The sequence below is a fragment of the Acinonyx jubatus genome, chromosome B3, assembly GCF_027475565.1.
Source record: "Acinonyx jubatus isolate Ajub_Pintada_27869175 chromosome B3, VMU_Ajub_asm_v1.0, whole genome shotgun sequence".
Classification (NCBI taxonomy): Eukaryota; Metazoa; Chordata; class Mammalia; order Carnivora; family Felidae; genus Acinonyx; species Acinonyx jubatus.
Genome location: NC_069386.1, coordinates 1,592,446 through 1,610,216, shown reverse-complemented (window position 1 = coordinate 1,610,216; position 17,771 = coordinate 1,592,446). Strand labels below are relative to the sequence as shown.

General features: G+C 57.0%; 1 protein-coding gene across 6 annotated transcripts in view; it reads right to left on the bottom strand.

Annotated features, from left to right (window-relative positions):
• ARNT2 (aryl hydrocarbon receptor nuclear translocator 2) overlaps window positions 1-15,489 on the bottom strand; it is a 148,915-nt gene extending 133,426 nt beyond the window's left edge. For 2 of the 6 annotated variants that reach the window (XM_053223451.1, XM_053223450.1), the window contains exon 1: window positions 15,333-15,489. In XM_053223451.1, coding sequence (XP_053079426.1) covers window positions 15,333-15,474 — 142 coding nt within the window. In that variant the 5' untranslated portion in view covers window positions 15,475-15,489. Of the gene's footprint in view, window positions 1-12,840; window positions 12,997-14,606; window positions 14,653-14,881; window positions 15,098-15,332 lie in introns of those variants that run through there. The other 4 variants (XM_053223449.1, XM_053223456.1, XM_053223454.1 and 1 more) reach the window with 4 other exon arrangements.
• Between the last annotated feature and the right edge of the window lie 2,282 nt (window positions 15,490-17,771).

The window sequence follows — 17,771 nt, the reverse complement described above, 5'->3', positions numbered from 1 at the left end:
CTGGTGGTGTTTTTGATAAAAATTTAAAAATTCGATAAAAATTTAAAATTTCGGGGGAGCCTGGGTGGCTCAGTCGGTTGAGCATCCGACTTCGGCTCAGGTCAGGATCTCGCGGTCTGTGGGTTCGAGCCCCGCGTTGGGCTCTGTGCTGACAGCTCGGAGCCTGGATCCTGCTTCGGATTCTGTGTCTCCCTCTCTCTCTGCCCTGCCCCTGCTCACGCTCTGTCTCTCTCAAAAATAAACATTTAAAAATTTTTTAAATAAATAAATAAAATGAAATTTAAGATTTTTTTTAATTTAAAAAGCACAACCCCAATGTCACGATGAGGCAACATCGAACAAAATTGGGAGGTATTTTACAAAATGACTGGCCCGTACTTGGCAAAACGTGTCAAGGCCATAAAAGAAAATCCAAAAACACAAAACAAACCAACACAACAACGCCTCTGAGCGATTGTTCCAGAATTAAAGGGGAGTAAAGGGACATCACAACCATGGCCCAGAGGGAGTTATGCTGTGTGAAATAAGTCAGACAGAGAAAGACAGAGACCGTATGATTGACTCGGATGTGAAATCTAAAACAAAACAAAAAGAAATGAACAAATAAAAAACAAAGAAACACGCTCTTAAATACAGAGAACTGGTGGTGGGGGGTGACAGGCACTGGTTAAAGGCGAGAAGAGGTACAGACGTCCAGTTATGAAATAAATAAGCCGGAGAGATCAGAAGTACAGTAAGTGGGATTTGTGATCCTGGATGAAACCGAGGACCAGGAAACAGCAGGTTTCTGGAAGAACGCCTAATGGAGTGAGAGTAGGGTCAGGGGGTGTGACGTTGGGTGTCACCTGGACGCTGATGCCCTGACGTGGGTCACAAACTGTTGTCCCGTAAGAGAACGCCCTTCTTCCCAGTGACGTGGCGTCGCGACGGTCAAGAAAGAACTCTGGAGATGTCTCGCGGTGCAAAAGCGTGCTTTTGTCACAGCACGGCGCACAGCGACGACGGCGGCTCCTGAGGAATTTCAGGGCGCTGACAACAGGGTCCGCGGGACCTCGGAGGTCTGGCTCTTGCCGACATAGGGTTGCACACGGAGACAGCCGTGAGCTCCGTGTGGGAGGCCACACCGCGTGTCTCGGGTACTTACCGGGGGCCTGTCCCCTCGTCACCAGGAGACACGTGGCAGTATTCAGAAGGGACGGGGCACAGGGTGCACCATGCACCCTCAAGTTGCCCAGCGAGACAGAGGCCAGCCGGAGAACCCGGCACACGGGCCGCGGCTGACCCTCGGGGAGCCCGGTCCTGTGCTCCGTTCTCGCCACTTCTCTGCGAGCCAGCTGCCCGCCCCGCGTAAACGTCACCGAAACCAGAACCACCCTGTGGTGGACCCAACTCTCCCTTGGCTCGCCGTCTGGGAGACGTGGAGCTCACGTCAGGCGCCCACTCCACGAACACTCATGAGGCCCCCATCGCGTGCCACGCCTCGGTCAAGGAACTGGGGACACGGTAGCTAAAGCAAAACAAAACGCCCCAACCCGAAGGGAAACGGGCGACTCCGAGGCTCCCGGCAAATCCCCGAGGCACTTAGGTGTCTTGAGCTCGGCATGTGCGAGACCGATCCTGCTCTCCCCGGCGCCTCCACCAAAATACCCCCAAGGGCCCCGACTCGCCGGGCCCTCTGGCCTGGAACACGGCGCCCTACCCGCCCCGTGACCGAATCGGGAACGTGGCGCTCCTGCCCCCGCATCGGCGATATCCAGTCCGCCACCCGGCTCGGCCGGGCTTACCGCCGACGTACCTGGGGGTCCCTCGGTCTCTGCCCCTGTCCCCTCCACTTCGGGCCTCCCCGTGGCATCTGGAAACGAAGACCCCTCTCTCTCCCGCTACTTATTTCAATGATCGCCTCGCGCCCGTGATTATCTAAGACACGGCGAGCTCCACGAAAGCGGAAACCGCGCCGGCCCTGGCACGCCGCTGTGGGCACGCAGTTGGCATCCAATTAATATCTGTTTAATTAGGTGGGTAAGCGATTAAAATAATTACTGTCTGGCTCTGGCCGGTGAATGGAGACAGGCGCCATTCACCGCCACCGGGGACCTAGGGGGAGCAGGGAGTGCAGGAGAGGCAGGCTTCAGGGTCCGGGGGACACACGGACAGACGCCCCCGGCAGGCAGCTGGAGACGGGCGTCGGGAAGGCCACAGGCTCTCGTCCCAGAAGCGGCCGTATGCCCCCAGCCCGGCCTTTCGCGTCCTCCGTGCCCGCAGGAGGCGCCAGTGGGGTCCCCTCCCCCTGCCGTCCAGCGGGCGGCCAGTCATTGGCAGAAACTGTCCCAACATGCCTGTCCTGGAGGCCGTGTCCGAAACCGCTGGACAAGCTGCCCGAACCCAACGGGAAGGTTTCTGGTGGGAACTGCTTTCCAAAGGAGAGAACACAGCTGTGATCCTTGAACACATTCATTCATTTTATTCTTTGGGGAACTTGGAATCCATCAAGCATATCAAATTACGGCAGATGATTCCAGACTACGCCTCATTTCAAACTGCTGATGTGACAGAAACATCAATGCTGTTCTAAAAATAATAATAAAAAAAAAAATCTGGCAGTTCTGTTATTTCACATTTAAATGAACTTCCTTCACGGGTATCATGATTATCTGAAAAGTACCACCTCGTCCTTACGGCCACCGCGACGTGCCGGTCGTGGGAGCCAGCCCCTAATTCTCTGCCGGCCACACGCCCCACGGAACTTCTGGGCTCCTTGGCCAGCTGCCAGTGCCCAGAGGTTACAAAAAGTCCCGTCCCCACACACCGGGGCTGCTCCCCCCGGGCACGAGTGCCATCTGGGGCCGGATAACGGCGCTGTGGGGGGGGCCATGGGACGTTCAACAGCATCCCTGGCCTCCACCCACGAGATGCCCCCCCCCAACTCCCCACCCCCTTCGGTGTCGTGACAACCAGACCCCCTCTAGAGACCACACACCTCTGCAGACACACCTCTGCTCCCGTGCCAGGTTTCTGAGAGGCTCTGCCACACGGCTGGGTCAGATGTCTCTCCGAGATAAGAAAGAGAATACCATTTGGAGATAGCCATGAATTTAAAATATGTGGAGGGGCCCCTGGGTGGCTCAGTCGGTTGAGTGTCTGACTTCTGCTCAGGTCAGGATTTCACAGCGCGTGGGTTCCAGCCCCGCGTCAGGCTCTGTGCTGACGGCTCAGAGCCTGGAGCCTACTTTGGATTCTGTGTCTCCCTCTCTCTCTGCCCCTCCCCTGCTCATTCTCCCTCTCTCTCTCTCAAATGAAATAAAATTTAAATTTAAATTAAAAAAATGCGTACATAAATGGACATCCGGCCTCCTGGTGCCTCGACGTCTGGGACCCGGCTCATTCACTGATGTTGCAAGGTGTATCCGTGTAGCTTCCCTGGCCTCCCTTATCTGAGCAATTTCAGTGGCTTTTTCCTTAACTGCCATTAGGACAGTTCGGTGGGCCAGGCAAAACTCGGCAGGCAGAAGCCTCATCGACAGGCTACAAGCCTCTGATGGCCCCCAGTGGACCACTGCAGGGCCCCAGGAGGATCTGATGAACAGAGGATGACCCCCCCTCTCTCCTGGTTCCTCACTCAGCTGCCAGCAAGGCCTTCGCTGATCTGGCTCTCGGGAGGCCCTGATCTACCCACGGAGCCTGGTTTCGGTGCCAGCCTGGGAGTCCTCCCCAGCTGTCCTACAGGTAGCCTCTCCTTTGTCACCGGGGCCCGGGGAGAGAGGTATCTATCCAGTGCAGGGGTCCGCAAATCAAATACACACACACACGCACACATACACACTTACCCCCAGGTGTTAAAACCTCCTGGATCTGCATCCAAAGCAGGAATAACCACCACAAACTGTCTAAGCCACAGAGCGCAGGCAGAGGGAGGACAGCGCCCCCCCTGCCCCGTGCTCTCAAAGCCCTGGGGACGGGCCCAGGCCACGCACAGACAGGCAGCAGTGATCCAAGGTTTCTAGGGCAGCTAATGGCACCTCCAGCTGGAAAAGGCCACGTGGAAGACCTGAACTCGCGGGGGCCCATTCCTCCTCCCCCATTTACACTGTGGGAACCCCAGGCAAGTCTCTGAACCAGTCTGAGCCTCTGGGTTAACCTCTGCGGAAACCGATACAAAATAAAAGCATATGGGGCACCTGGAGGGCTCAGTCGTGAAGCGTCTGACTCCTGATCTCGGCTCAGGTCACAATCTCACAGTTGTGGGATCGAGCCCCATGTCAGGCTCTGTGCAGAACCTGCTTGAGATTCTCTCTCCCTCTCTTTCTGTCCCTCCCCCACTCGTGCTCTCTTTCTCAAAAGAAATAAACATTAAAGCAAAAAAAGCGTATTTCTAAAAAGCATTGAAACCTATCTGACTGTTCAGTTGTCCTCTAGGAAGTTCACCTAAGGGGAGAAAGAAATCGCGTAACTGCATATCTGTATACGGGGACGTCCATGAGCACGCTGTGCGTACTTGTGACGAACGGAAAAGCGTAGCAAATGCTAGGAACGTAAGCATGAGAGACAGAGCCCATAGATGAGGACGGGGCCATAAGACAGAGGCTGTGGCATTCGTACTATTGATGAAGGGAAATAAAGGCAACAAAGCAGTGTGTTCAGAACGATTCTCTTCTGTATGTGCACATGGTCTTTGGGGGGAAAAGTCATGTCTGTTTATTGTTGCACTCGGGGGAAGGGAGTCGGTTATGAGCAGGAAAGGAGGGGGCGTCTCGGCAGGGGCTGGGGGACCCGCGGGCTCCGCCTGGCCACCCTCACGGCACAACCAAGGCGGCGGAAGAGGCCCCCTGCTTCTGCACAATGTACAACAGCAGGAAGTACCTGCTCGTGGGCAGTTTCGCTTTTTCTGTGGATTCACCTGGAAAACGGTCAAAGTGTTGCAGTCTGGAAGGCCACAGGGGCTCCTTATCTGCAAAGGGCTTGGCCTCGGGCCCAGCAGCATCGCGTCGGGGGGCGGCGGGCATCCCCTGAACAGAAGTGAAGCTGCCTCCGTGTCGTGTCTGGAGCCCCCCGGGAATCACGCCCACCACACCCACGGTTCCGCACACAGAACGGAAGGCAGGACGGGGAGACCCCTTCCAGGGTACCCTCGGGGACTTTCGTAAGGAAGGTGGTGGCCTCCCACGACTCCCAGCCAGTCGCCAGGTTATTGCCAGTCTGACCTCCCCTCCTTCTGGGGCAGAGGATACGATCTGTGCATCTCCCGGGTTCCTTTACGATGAGACGAAGTCTGGAGGAGCTGATCTGGGTTCGGACCACTCTGCTAGGATTTACAGATCAAAACCAGTTCCTGCAAACCAAGGCCAGAACCTAAATTCGACAGCTCTGGCCTCCTGTTTCGGGGACCCACGAACACACCGCACAGCTTGTCTCCCAGGCAGGCATTCACAAGCAGGTGCGCACGGGCGTGTAACACGGTTCCCCGGCACCCGTGCACCTGTCCACAGGCACACCTTATGGGCAGGCTGCCGTGCGGGAGGCGGTGTGACAGGAGGGGCTGCAGAGTGAGGAAGGCTCCCCCCGCCCTCGTGGGGCCTCGGGGCCAGCAGGAGACCCAGGCATCCAGCAGCAACTCCATACCTTACCACTCCACCCCGGGTCACAGAAATGCTCCAGATGCAAAGTGCACAGGGCCCGGGCGGACGGCAGCATGGGCACGCCGTCTCTGGAGACAGGCTTTGGGAGAAGGGACGATCCAAGCCGGGACCAGGAGGAGCAGAGGGCATGGGCAGGGAAACCCTCAGGTGTGGGCAAGGGGCGGGTGGAGACAGGGGAGCTCGGCGTCGGCCAGAGCTCTGGAGCCGAGGGTCTGGGCCAGAATCGGGTGCGTGGCATCGGGGTGCAAGGGCCCGCCCTGAGCAGTGACGGCTCCCACCAGCCTGTCTGCAGGCCCGGCCGGCCCCACGCGGCTGCCAGTACCTGCCCCTTGCGTTACGGCCCAGCACCCAGGGGCCGTGGCACAGGGGGATGACGTCCCCGGGCATGTCAGCCAGCATCAGCACAGACCGACGGGGACAGAGGGACTCCAGCCTGACTGCTGTCTCCGCGACAGCTCCCGCCCAGTGTCGGGGGCTCGTCTCGGGGGGCTCCCTAGTCCGGTCACCTCCTGTCACCCAGGCGCACACCGCACCCACCCCCCCACCGCGGCCTTGCCGGTTCTGCCCAAAAGGAGCGGCTGCAGGCGGCCACGCGGGGGGTCCCCGGCCCACTGCTAGGTGCACGAGGACGTGCGTGTTCAGCGTGGCGGCCCCGCCCCAAGGGGTACCTCGCCTCCGTGTGCTTCTCCGCGTCTCCCCTGCCAGCCGGGGTCCCTGGCAGCCACCTCCAACCAGAGTCCGGCCTTCCCATCTGCTCTCTGCACAGCAGCCAGGGCCCAGCGGAGTGCGGGTCACGTCACGTCCCTCCCCTGCTCGAGACCCCACCCGCCCACCGCACCTCCAGCTGCTCTGGCCCGCTCTGGTTCCTCAAAGCAGACCGGCCCTTCTGACCCCAGGGCCTTTGCAGAGGCTCTTCCCAGAATGCACCTGCTTGCCCGTGTTTCTCTTCACTCCTCGGATCTCAACTCACAGGTTGGCTCCTCAAGGCAAGAATATGTAAGACAGTCCGTTTGATAAAAGGTGCTGGGAAAACTGGACAGCCACATCCAGAATGAAATGGGACCACTTTCTTACACCAGGCACAAAAATAAACTCAAAATGGATCAAAGACCTAAATGTGAGACCCGAAACCGTGAAACTCCTAAAAGAAAACAGGCAGTCATGCCTTGGACAACAGGCTTAGCAACATTTTTCTAGATACGTCTCCTGAGGCAAGGGAAACAGAAGCAAAAATAAACTATTGGGACGCCACTAAAATAAAGAGCTTTTGCACAGCAAAGGAAAGCATCAGCAAAATGAAAAGGCAGCCTACGGAATGGGAGAAGATATTTGCAAACGACACATCCAATAAGGGGTTAATATCGAAACTACACAGAGAACATACACAACTCAACACCAAAAACTGATTAGAAAACGGCCACAGAACCTGAACAGACATCTTTCCATAGAAGACATCCAGAGGCCAACAGACACGCGAAAAGGTGTCCAACATCACTCGTCATCAGGGAAATGCAAATCAAAACCACAAGAAGATACCACCTCACGCCGATCAGAGTGGCTAAAATGAACAAATCGGGAGACTATAGATGCTGGCGAGGATGCGGAGAAACGGGAACCCTCTTGCACAGTTGGTGGGAAAGCAGACTGGTGCAGCCGCTGTGGAGAACAGTGTGGAGGTTCCTCAGAAAGTTAAAACCAGAATTACCATATCACCCAGTAAGTCAACTACTAGGTATTTACCCAAAGAAAACAAACACTAATTCAAAAAGATATATGCAACCCTGTGTTTACTGCAGCCTTATTTGTAATAGTCAAGATAAGGCAGAAACCCAAGTGTCCATCAATAGATGGATAAAGATGTGGTGTGTGTATATATATATAGATAGATACATATATAGATACATATGTATCTACATATATACATACATATATATACACATATATACACACATATCTACATATATATACATATACAGATACATATATACACACATCTACATATATATAGATACACTATCACATATGTATTACATATATCACACATACATACACACAATGGAATATGATTCAGCCATTAAAAAAAATGAGATCTTGTCATTTGTAACAACATGGATGGACCCAGAGAGCATTATACTAAGTGAAATAAGTCCGACAGAGAAAGACAAATTGCCCTTACATGTATTAAGCTAAAAAAACCCCAAAAACCCATAAATATGGAGGACAAACTCGTGGTTGCCAGAAGGGAGTGGGTGGGGGGATCGCAAATGGGTGAAGGGGAGAGGGGGGTCCAGGCTGCCAGTCACGGGACGAGGAAGCCACGGATGGAAGGCGCAGCACGTGGAATACAGCCGATGGTGCCATAACAGTGCCACGTGGTGACAGACGGTGGCCACGCCTGTGGGGCCCAGGATAACGTAAGACGTGAGACTAATGTAACACTGTGTGTCAACTACACTCAACAACAACAAAAGGGAAAATCGCATAAATGTTACAAAGTTCGTCTTAACCTGAAATACAGTCTCACAAAGCTTTTCGTTGCACATCATACACTCACTCTGTTCGATTAATACGTATTCTGTTTTATGAACGTATACACGTCCATGTTAGAATGCACCCCACCTATGCAGCAAACGCTAAGTGGTGGTACGTAGGTCATAAAGTACTGCCTCGTAGAACCCCCTGCAACATCGATCATCAGTTTCACTATCACCTTCGCCGAGATCCACAGTTCCCACGCCCACCTTCTCACCTATGAAATGTCTCGTGATAGACAGCAGTCCTGACTTGTGTATTAACCAAACGTCTGCAATCGCCCGTGCAATGTCGCAAGTATCAGGACAACCTCAAAGAAGAAAACAAACCCTTAAAAACGATGACCACCTAGGAACCCCCTGACACAATGTCCTCTGGACTTTTTTGTAGCAACTGTGACCTCAGAGTGTTTTGATTCTAAATCTGCTGATCGATACACCAAGTTGGCTTTATATGGAGCTATCTGTTGCTGGCGAGGATGTGGAGAAACGGGAACCCTCTTGCACTGCTGGTGGGAGTGCAAACTGGTGCAGCCGCTCTGGAGAACAGTGGACGTTCCTCAAAAAATGAAAACGACATCTACCCTATGACCCAGCAACAGCACTGCTAGGCATTTATCCATGGGATACAGGCGTGCTGATGCATAGGGGCACCTGTACCCAATGTTTATAGCAGCACTTTCAACAATAGCCAAATTACGGAAGGATCCTAAATGTCCATCAACTGACGAATGGATAAAGAAGATGTGGTTTACTATTTGGCACAACGGAATACTATTTGGCAATGAGAAAGAATGAAATCTGGCCATTTGCAGCAACGTGGAAGGAACTGGAGGGTATTCTGCTGAGTGAAATATGTCAGGCAGAGAAAGACAGATACCATATGTTTTCACTCATATGTGGATCTTGAGAAACTCAGCAGAAGACCAGGGGGGAGGGGAAGGGGGGAAAAAGTTACAGAGAGGGAGGGAGGCAAACCATAAGAGACTCTTCAATACTGAGAACAAACTGAGGGTTGATGGGGGTTGGGGGAGAGGGGAGAGTGGGTGATGGGCATGGAGGAGGGCACCTGCTGGGATGAGCACTGGGTGTGGTATGGAAACCAATTTGACAATAAATTATATTTAATATAAGAAAATAAGCTGCCCCCTCAAAGAGGCAAACCCCAAACCTCCTTCATTTATTTGTAGCATTAGCGATGTCATAACTCACACATCCGCGTGATTCTTTACAACTACATATTCCCCGGCCACCGACAAACAGAGGACGATGGCAGGCGCTGTCCTGGGTTTACCACTGATCACCCAGAACCTAGCTCTCAGTACCTGGCACATAACAGTTGCTCAGTAAAGGGAAGCCTGCGGGCTCAGTGGGCTGAGCGTCTGGCTCTTGATTTTGGCTCAGCTCAGGATCTCACGGTTTGCGAGATCGAGCCCCCAGGCCGACGGCACACAGCCTGCTCGCGGGATTCTCCCTCTCCCTCTCTCTGCACACCCCCTTCAAAATAAATAAATAAGCTTTAAAAAAAATAGTTGCAGGGTAACTATTGGCTGAGAACTAAGGAAACTTTTTCAGACACCCTTCTCTTCATTTGCCAGAACTCAAAAGGCCATCATGGCACATGCCTAGAGCGTAAGCTCTACACAGATTTTTGTTGAAAACACAACTGCATGTTTTACACGTGGACGGGCCAGCAGCAGAATGGGTTTTTCCTTGATGCACGGTTCTTGGCTGATTCTCAATGCACATTTTTAAAACATGCCTGAAATGGAGCCTCATCGTATAATTGGCCCTAGTCTTTCCTTAGGAGTCGATGAAACAGCGATGTGTCCCTGCCGTGGACGGGCGCGTGGCTCCAGGAAACGCAGTACGCCAAGTAGTCAGTTCCTGAGAATTCCTGAGAATCCCTGGGAGCCCCGCCTCCCCCCGAGTGGCTGCTGGAATCCAGACCTGAAACCCCAGCAGGAGACTGGAAAGGCCAAATCAGAGCTTTAAATGGGGCTCCTGTCGCCCGAACCACCACAGGATGTGAAACCTCCAGCTTCCTCGGGCATCACCGGGCCCCCGAGTGGCCTCACCCTGCCTCACAGAGACGCAGAACTGCAGAGGGGTCTGCTGGTGGGCAGTGAGGGCTCAGCTGGGAAAACGGAAAACGCGTGTGGGTGGGCGGGGAGGTGACAGGCTGCGGCCTTTGTACCCTGGGCGCAAAGAACCAGCACACAGAGATCTCGGTGCCCCCCGGTGCATCGGCCCGTGTTTACCAAGCTCTTACTCTCTGCAGAGCAACAACGTCCAGGGCCAGGGGTGCGGCAGGTGGACAAGATGCTCAAAGAAGCATCCAGGGACTCCCGCCCCGGAGCAGCGGACTTGGCAAGAAGCTTGGGTGCCCTGCCTCTCTTTGCTGTAAACTGCAAGTCGGATCTGAAGTCTCTCTCTTGGGCTCAAGCCTTTCAACATATCCGTTCAAACTATATCGGCCTTCTCCTTAGAGAGAAGGCAGATATTCACGGGGGCCAGGAGCAACACGCCCCACAGAGCTGAGTGTCACCCCAGGGCACCGGGTCAGAGAAAGACTCTTCCCTTGAGAAGACCTCTCCGTGCTCACGATCCCTGGCATCTCAGCCAATGGACAGGACACACAGACATCACCGTCTGTCAAGGAGGCCCGGTGTTTCCAAATAATAAAAACAACCCCTCACTTGTAGCAGTGGGGTCTCCTGGCGTCCGGGGCACGGACACTCATGGGCACCACGCTGCCACGCCAGGCAGCTGCCCTATTGGCTCCGGGCGGCTCGTGGGACCACGATGACGAACAAAATCGTTTCCAACAGTGATGTAATGGTGTGTGTGTGTGTGTGTGTGTGTGTGTGTGTGTGTGTGTATTAGGTAAACGCCCTCAGTTTCCTCAGTTTCGTACTCCTCTTTCCAATATAAGCTGTATGGGACCAAAATATCTTCATGTTACTGCGTTTGCCTTTTTTTTTTTTTTTTTTTTTAACATCACAACATTTAAATCCATCAACTGGCTATTGGTTCGTAAGCAGCGGACCCGGCTGAAACTGCAGACTTGAGTCACTAGCAAACTTGAGGGGCGGTCTCCAAATGTGCCACGTTCCCCCTTCCGTGTCCTAGAGTGGGAGCTCCCCGTCAGTTCTTCTGAGGTTCTCTTATGGAACCTGCCTCTCAGGAGCTACTCAGACTCCCCACCTGTGTCTCCAGGGCCCCCCCCTTACCCATGCCCCAACTCCGAGCAGTGTGTCAACTCCAGGACCCTCCACCTGCTCTCTGTTCCAAGCCAGTGCCACTAAGTGGGACCACTCCCCACCATATGCCTCGTTTGGACCAGCCTCTCTGCCTCCAACCTTGCTCCTTCCTTTCTATGACATCTAGACATGGCTGACAAGTCAACCTTCCAGAAGAACCATGATCACATGGCTTCCGCGTTCAAGACCACCGAGGACTCCTTAACCTGGGGGGGGGGGGGGGGGAGCGGGGAGAGAGTCGACTCCTTAGGCTGTCCTTCAGAGCCGAACAAGTCTGTGAAACCCCACTGCTCCCTCCCTCTGGATACCCAGAGTCCCCAAATAGTCATTGAAACCTACTCAGTGTGTCTGCCATTCACGCTGTCCCCTCCCCACGCGCGCCCCCTGGGCCCTGCTCTGCACATTCAAACCTTCCAATCCTCCCAAGGCCAGTTGGGAAATGTCTGATCTCCAAAAGCGCCCCCTGACCACTTTGGATGCAGGGGATCCTTCACTCCTAACTCTGATGACAGTTTTGTTTTCTCTGCTAGGCACCCCACCCCATCGCCACCTCCAACAGGCCACCTCCCTCTGGGGAGGGGGGGGGGCTCCTTGAGGACTGGCCTCTGACTCGGCCGCCTGCATGCCCCCCAGACCCAGCACCAAGCCCTGCCAGCGCGACACCAAAACTTCACAGCCGGCAGCCTGCGTGTCCCCTTCCCATTCTTGGGCACCCCTAGGGAGCCCGACTCCCCAACTAAGCCGGGGTTTTCCTGCGCCCACTGCAAACCGCTCAGTAGTCCCGCTTAGCAGGACCTAGTTCCATTTTCGAAATCTGCCGGGGCGAGTACGGTTGTCACCGGCTGCACCCAGAGGACAGGGCGGCCCGCGGAGGCAGAGGGCGCGAGCCGGGAGGGGCCGGGATGCTCCGCGCCGCCGCCGCCGCCGCCGCAGGCCGGGCGCCCGTGCCCACTGCGGAGCCGGGGGGCGGGGAGGGGGCACCGGGGCGCCCGGGGGCGGGCGGCGCGGGGACCAGCCGCGAGCTCCACCCCGGTCCACCCTGTTGAATCCCGGCTCCAAACTTTTGCCCGCGCCCGCGCCGTGCCCTCCCGCCGCCGCGGCCGCTGCCGGAGATGCCACGGGGCCGCGCCCCGAACGCGACAGCGCGCGGCACCGGGCAGCCGGCGGCGGGCGTCCTCGGCACGCGGGGGGGGGGGGGGGGGCGGGGGCCGCGAGGCCCGCCTCCGCCGCCGGGGCTGTGCCGGTGCTGATGCTGCGGCCGGAGCCGGGGCTGCGGCGCGCGGGTCCCCGGCGCGCGGGTCCCCGGAGCGCAGCCGCCCCCCCCCCACTCCCCGCGAGCGCGGGTCCCCGGAGCGCAGAACCCCCGAGCGCGGGTCCCGGCCGGGCCTGCGGGCGGGCGCGGCCGCTACTCACCGGGAGGGTTGACCGCCGCCGGGGTTGCCATCTTGCCGGGAGGCCGGGCGGCCGGGCGGGGCGGAGGGCGGCGCGGAGCCGGGCCCCGGAGGGCGGGCGGGCCCAGGCGCCGCCGCCGCCGCCACACAAAGGACGGCGCGGGCGGGCGCTGCCTCCGCTCCCCCCGCCCCCCCGCGCCGCCGCCGCCCCGCCCCCGCCTCCCCGGCCGGCCTTTGTCGCGCGGCGGGGGGCGCGGGCCGCCGCTCCCCCGCCGGGGCCGTAGCACCGCGAGACTTGCGCCGCGGGCCGCCGGACCCCCCGCTGGGGGGCGCGGCGGGGGGCGGCGCAGGTGCTCAGCCCGCGGGGCGGGGGCGGGCGGCGCCCCGGGGTCCGGGACGCGGAGGGGGGCGGGGGGACGAGCCCATTAGGATGCAGAGGGAAGCTGTCCTCGGAGGCGCGGGGAACAAAGGCGCCCAGTGCGGCCCACTTAGCATGCCGGCGCCGCGCCGCCTGCTGCCCGGGCCCGGGGCCGAGGGCTGAGCGCCCGGCGCCCAGAAGTCTCCGAGGCCGGGGACCGCTTCGGAGCGCGCTCGGTACGCACCGCGGCCCAGGCAGCCGGCCCGGGAGCCGGGAGTGCCTTAGCCTCGAGGGGCGCACCCGCGCTCTGCCTTCCTCCCCGCCTGCCCACCGCGGTGCCTATTACCTGGGGCCGCTGCAGGAGCCGTAGCGACACCAGCAAACCGAGATTTAACCGGGGTTTTAAGTGTTTTTATCTGCAGAGCCTGGTGAGAGGGTTGGGCTGCGCAGAGCGTGGAGGCACCCCTGTTTTTCTACCAGACCCCGGCATCCCCTGAAAGACCACGGCGCTTAGGAAGCGCACCCGCCAAGGCGGGCGCCCTGTGTGCAAGCTTCCAGGAAAGAATGGATACATCCCAGGGGAGAGCCAACAAGGACAAGACGGCCCCTAAACGTGGACACGTTTGCAAAAACATCAGACTGTCTTCAATCCCTGCAGAGAAGCATGGGGGGGGGACGGGGGCGGGGTAGAGAAACAATGCTTGGGGTGTATTTTCAAATAAGCATGGTCATTGGGGAGTATTTGTCACTATTGATCTAATAGGCGCTTAATGATATTCATTTGGTTATCGATTGCGCAGACCCTGAAAGTCTGCCTTGTGCCAGCTAGGTGCCCAGTGGGCAGAGCAGGGAAAGAAAGCCACAGGGGCTCTGTCCTCCCGGGCCTCCAACCTGGGGGTGGGGAGGCGAGGAGCGCTCAAGAAACACACAGATGCCTGGGGGGTTGGGGGGGGGGGCATGGTGGTCACTGGGGAATGAATCCAGGCAGAGAGAGGGTGGAGTGATCGGGGAAGATGAACACTAGCCTTGGAAGAAATGAGCGGAACGTGGAGAGGTGGACAAAGACACGTCAAGTGAAAAGATCGAAGGGTGTTGGCTTTGGCAACGAGATAGGCCGGGCCCAGGCAGGTAGAGATCAACTCCGACGACAGCTGAGCCCCCCACCCCCACCCCCCCGCCATCCTTGCATCAAGTAGAATGTTCCTGATTTTCCCGATATCAAGCCAAACGAGAACCCAGCCTCTTTTCTGCACAAGGCATCAGCACTCCAATACCCACACGCACTCAATACACAATAGGTACCTGACGGAAGATTTCCTACGGTAAATGCCAGGGGCGGTTCACTCGTTCACTCCACCTCAAACGGTAAAAAATGCATCTTAAATGCCCCCGCTGTCTAGAACAGTGCCCTTTCGGGCCCCGGGCCCCACCGGCAGGCCTGTCTTGCTGGCCTGTCTCCATACACGGCACCCAGCACGGAGCCCCTCGCTGTCCAGCCTTCCCTGCCCCTCAAGGCAGCAAGCTTTTCTCCTTGGGGTTTCCCTACCCGCCGTCACACGAGGCTCGCTTTGGTATTGTCTGCACACAGATAGATTTGCAACATTCTCCCTAGAAAAGAAAATTGTAGTGAACATGACCGTCATCACATACACACACACATTTACCATATACATACGTATTTGTTGACAACTTTTACTCGCTTAACTGTGTGCTCAGGCCTGCCGCCCGTTTTCCCGGGGTTACTCTGCAGATACCTTTAATCCTTCTTTTTGCATTTGTCCGGGGAGCATGTGGCCAGCTGCTAGAGGCCGGGACACTTCCGTAGTCCGCTTGGAGACAGACCTAGCCTGTCGTGCTGTGGTTTTCAGTAAGTAAGAAGCGTGTGTGAATTTAACAGAGACATTTCACCTTCTCCACTCACTGCACCTCCCATGTGGGTGATTTTTGACCTCGCCCAATTCAGCCCGCCGAGTTTGCTGATGAGGGGACAGAGGCTCGGGACGGAGAAGTGTCTCTCCCAAGGTCACGCGGCTCAGTAGCCTGGCAAAACTTGGGAGGAAGCAGGTCCCCCACAATGCTGGGGTTGGGAGGCGGGAGGCGGGGTAGGGGTGTAGGGGTGTTGTGAAGGGCAGAGAAACGGGGATCTGGGTCCTTACCTTCTGTCTTGTCTCTCTTTCTTTCTCTCTCTCTCCTCTCTCCTCTCTCCTCTCTTGCTAAGTAGGTAAATACCCAGAAACATCCATTGTGGAGGAAAGCCCCGCTCTTAAGTAAACAGCCTGAAATGGAGCGGTTAGTCATTGCTGAACACTGAGCGGCATTTACACGATACAGTGGTCTCGTGCTAATTACGGGGGCTGGCGGGCCGTGACCAGTTAGCAGCCTCAGTCCGCTCCACCTTTAAACCACCTAGAACTCTTTTAAATTCCAGAGGAGGCTCTGAAGTTGGAAGCTGAGACCCGCTTTCTTTTTTTGTAAATGGGTGCAGACCAGCTGGGCCCCTAGCACGTGATTCAGTGTGCCGCTCCCAGCGGTGACCGGGGCTGGCGGCCACGGTGCGGGTGACACATGTGGGGAAAGCGGTCGGTCACCTGGACCCTGCCTCACATCCCTGCGAGTTCTGACGTGAGACCCGGGACTCCCATCGGACGATGTGTGATGACCCCAGGATTTTGTCTTCCCTTGACTTCCCTTTAAGATAGCAAGAGACCGGGGCGCCTGGGTGGCTCAGTGGGTCGAGCATCCGACTCTGGATTTCAGCTCAGGTCATGATCTCACGGTCCTGGGATGGAGCCCCAAGTCGAGCTCAGCGTGGAACTTGGAGCCTGCTTGGGATTTTCTCTCTCTCTCTCTCTCTCTGCCTCTCCCCCACTCATTCTCTCCCTCTCTCTTTCTCTTTCTCTCAAAATAAATAAACTAAAAAAAAAAAAAAAGATAGCAAGAGACTGCGGCGAAAAGCAGGGCCTTCCTCAGAGAAAGAGGGCGTGGAAGGTAGGGGAACGGGCTGACATGTCTACAAGAAGGGAGTTTCTTCTCTGTCACATGCTGCACGGCCCTGCTAGCCTCCCTCAGTCCTCCGTTCCTTCTGACTTCTTGCTCAAGGCAGGAGGGAAAGGCTCGTGGGTCTGCTACCCCCACCCTGCCTCCCGTGTTCAGTTGCACAGCTGCCCAGAGGCCCTGTGTCCAGGCGGCCCCCCAGCCGGCAGGTTTCCTGGTTACTCTGAGTCACGGACCCAGCTGAGAGCCGGACGGGGCCTTGGGTCTACAGAAGAGGGCAGGAACCCGGCCTTGGAAGCAGAGAGGGGGGACCAAGTGTGCTCTGTCACCCTCCCAGCCCTAGAGCCTGGGGAAAGCCTCGCTTTCCCCACCTGAACCTCTGTGCGGGAGCCGCAGTGATGATGAACTTGACCGTGGTCATGTGTGTGCTCCGTAGAGTCGAGATGCTTTAGAATGCTGCTCTGACAGTTTGGCGGAGAGGAGGGAAGTGTGGCAGACAGGGGGAGAGACACGGGAAGGGGCCGCAAGCTGCGTTGTGCCTTCGTGGAGATGGGGTGGGGGGGAAGAAGGAGGGGAACAGCCGTCGGACCCACGGGTTCTGACCTCTGTCTTCTGGCTCACGTCCCGGGAACGCACCTCAAACACGCTGACGGAAAAGCCAAAAGCAGAGGGCTTTCCCCCATCCGGAGGCCCAGGGAGGGAAACCACGAAGGACGTTTCTGCGGGGACTGAGGGACGAGGCAGCCAGTGAGCCAGGCCCCATGTGGAGCTCCTGGCCCTGTGGGGCCTCCGTGTGGGGTGCCTGGGATGCTTACATTCCCACAGGCCAGGGGACCAGAAGGTCCCAAGAGAGTCCAGGTTCCTGGGTGCGGAGGACCAGCCTCAGCGAGCAGGACTCAGTGAGCACAGGCTCCAAACCAGGGGCCACGGATTCCAGCCACAACCCGGCCTCCGAACGATGCCTTAAGGTTCAGCAGCCAGATGACCACCCCAGCCGCCCGGGATGGAGGGGAGCAAGAACCCCAGGGCCCTTCCCCACCCTCAGCCCCCCATCTGAAGGAGGCCACCCTCGCCAAAAGAGACACCATCAGTGTTCAAGGTCAGGGTTTGCTCGGTTTAGAGGAGTCTAGGCTGAGTAGATTTGTACCCTGTCACGTGGGACAAAGAGACAGTCCAAAGTCAGAACTTCACAGCCACGACACATGGACAGTGACATGTACCCTCCGTGAATTCTCAGGGGTGAAAACCCATGGTGTGAAAACGCGCCCTCTCTGGCTCCACCTCCCCCGTTAAAGCATGGAAGGCATCTCGGGGGAAGGCTGGGCCGCCTGCCTCCGGAACAACCATGTCCAGGGGGCCGGTGACCACGACTGTGCCCTCTCGCGAGAGGGGACCCCGTCGCATAAGAAGAAAGCGCCTCCTGGTGGAACCCTGCAGCTCGAAAGGACGTGCGGACATTTCCACGACGACGTGGGAAGAAATTGCCTAAGATAAATGCAGACGCTGATTTAGCAAGAAGTCAGAGGGAAACACTTATAAGGAAAAAAAAAAGAGGGGCACCTGGGTGGCTGCCGACGGTTAAGCCTCTAACTTGTGATTTC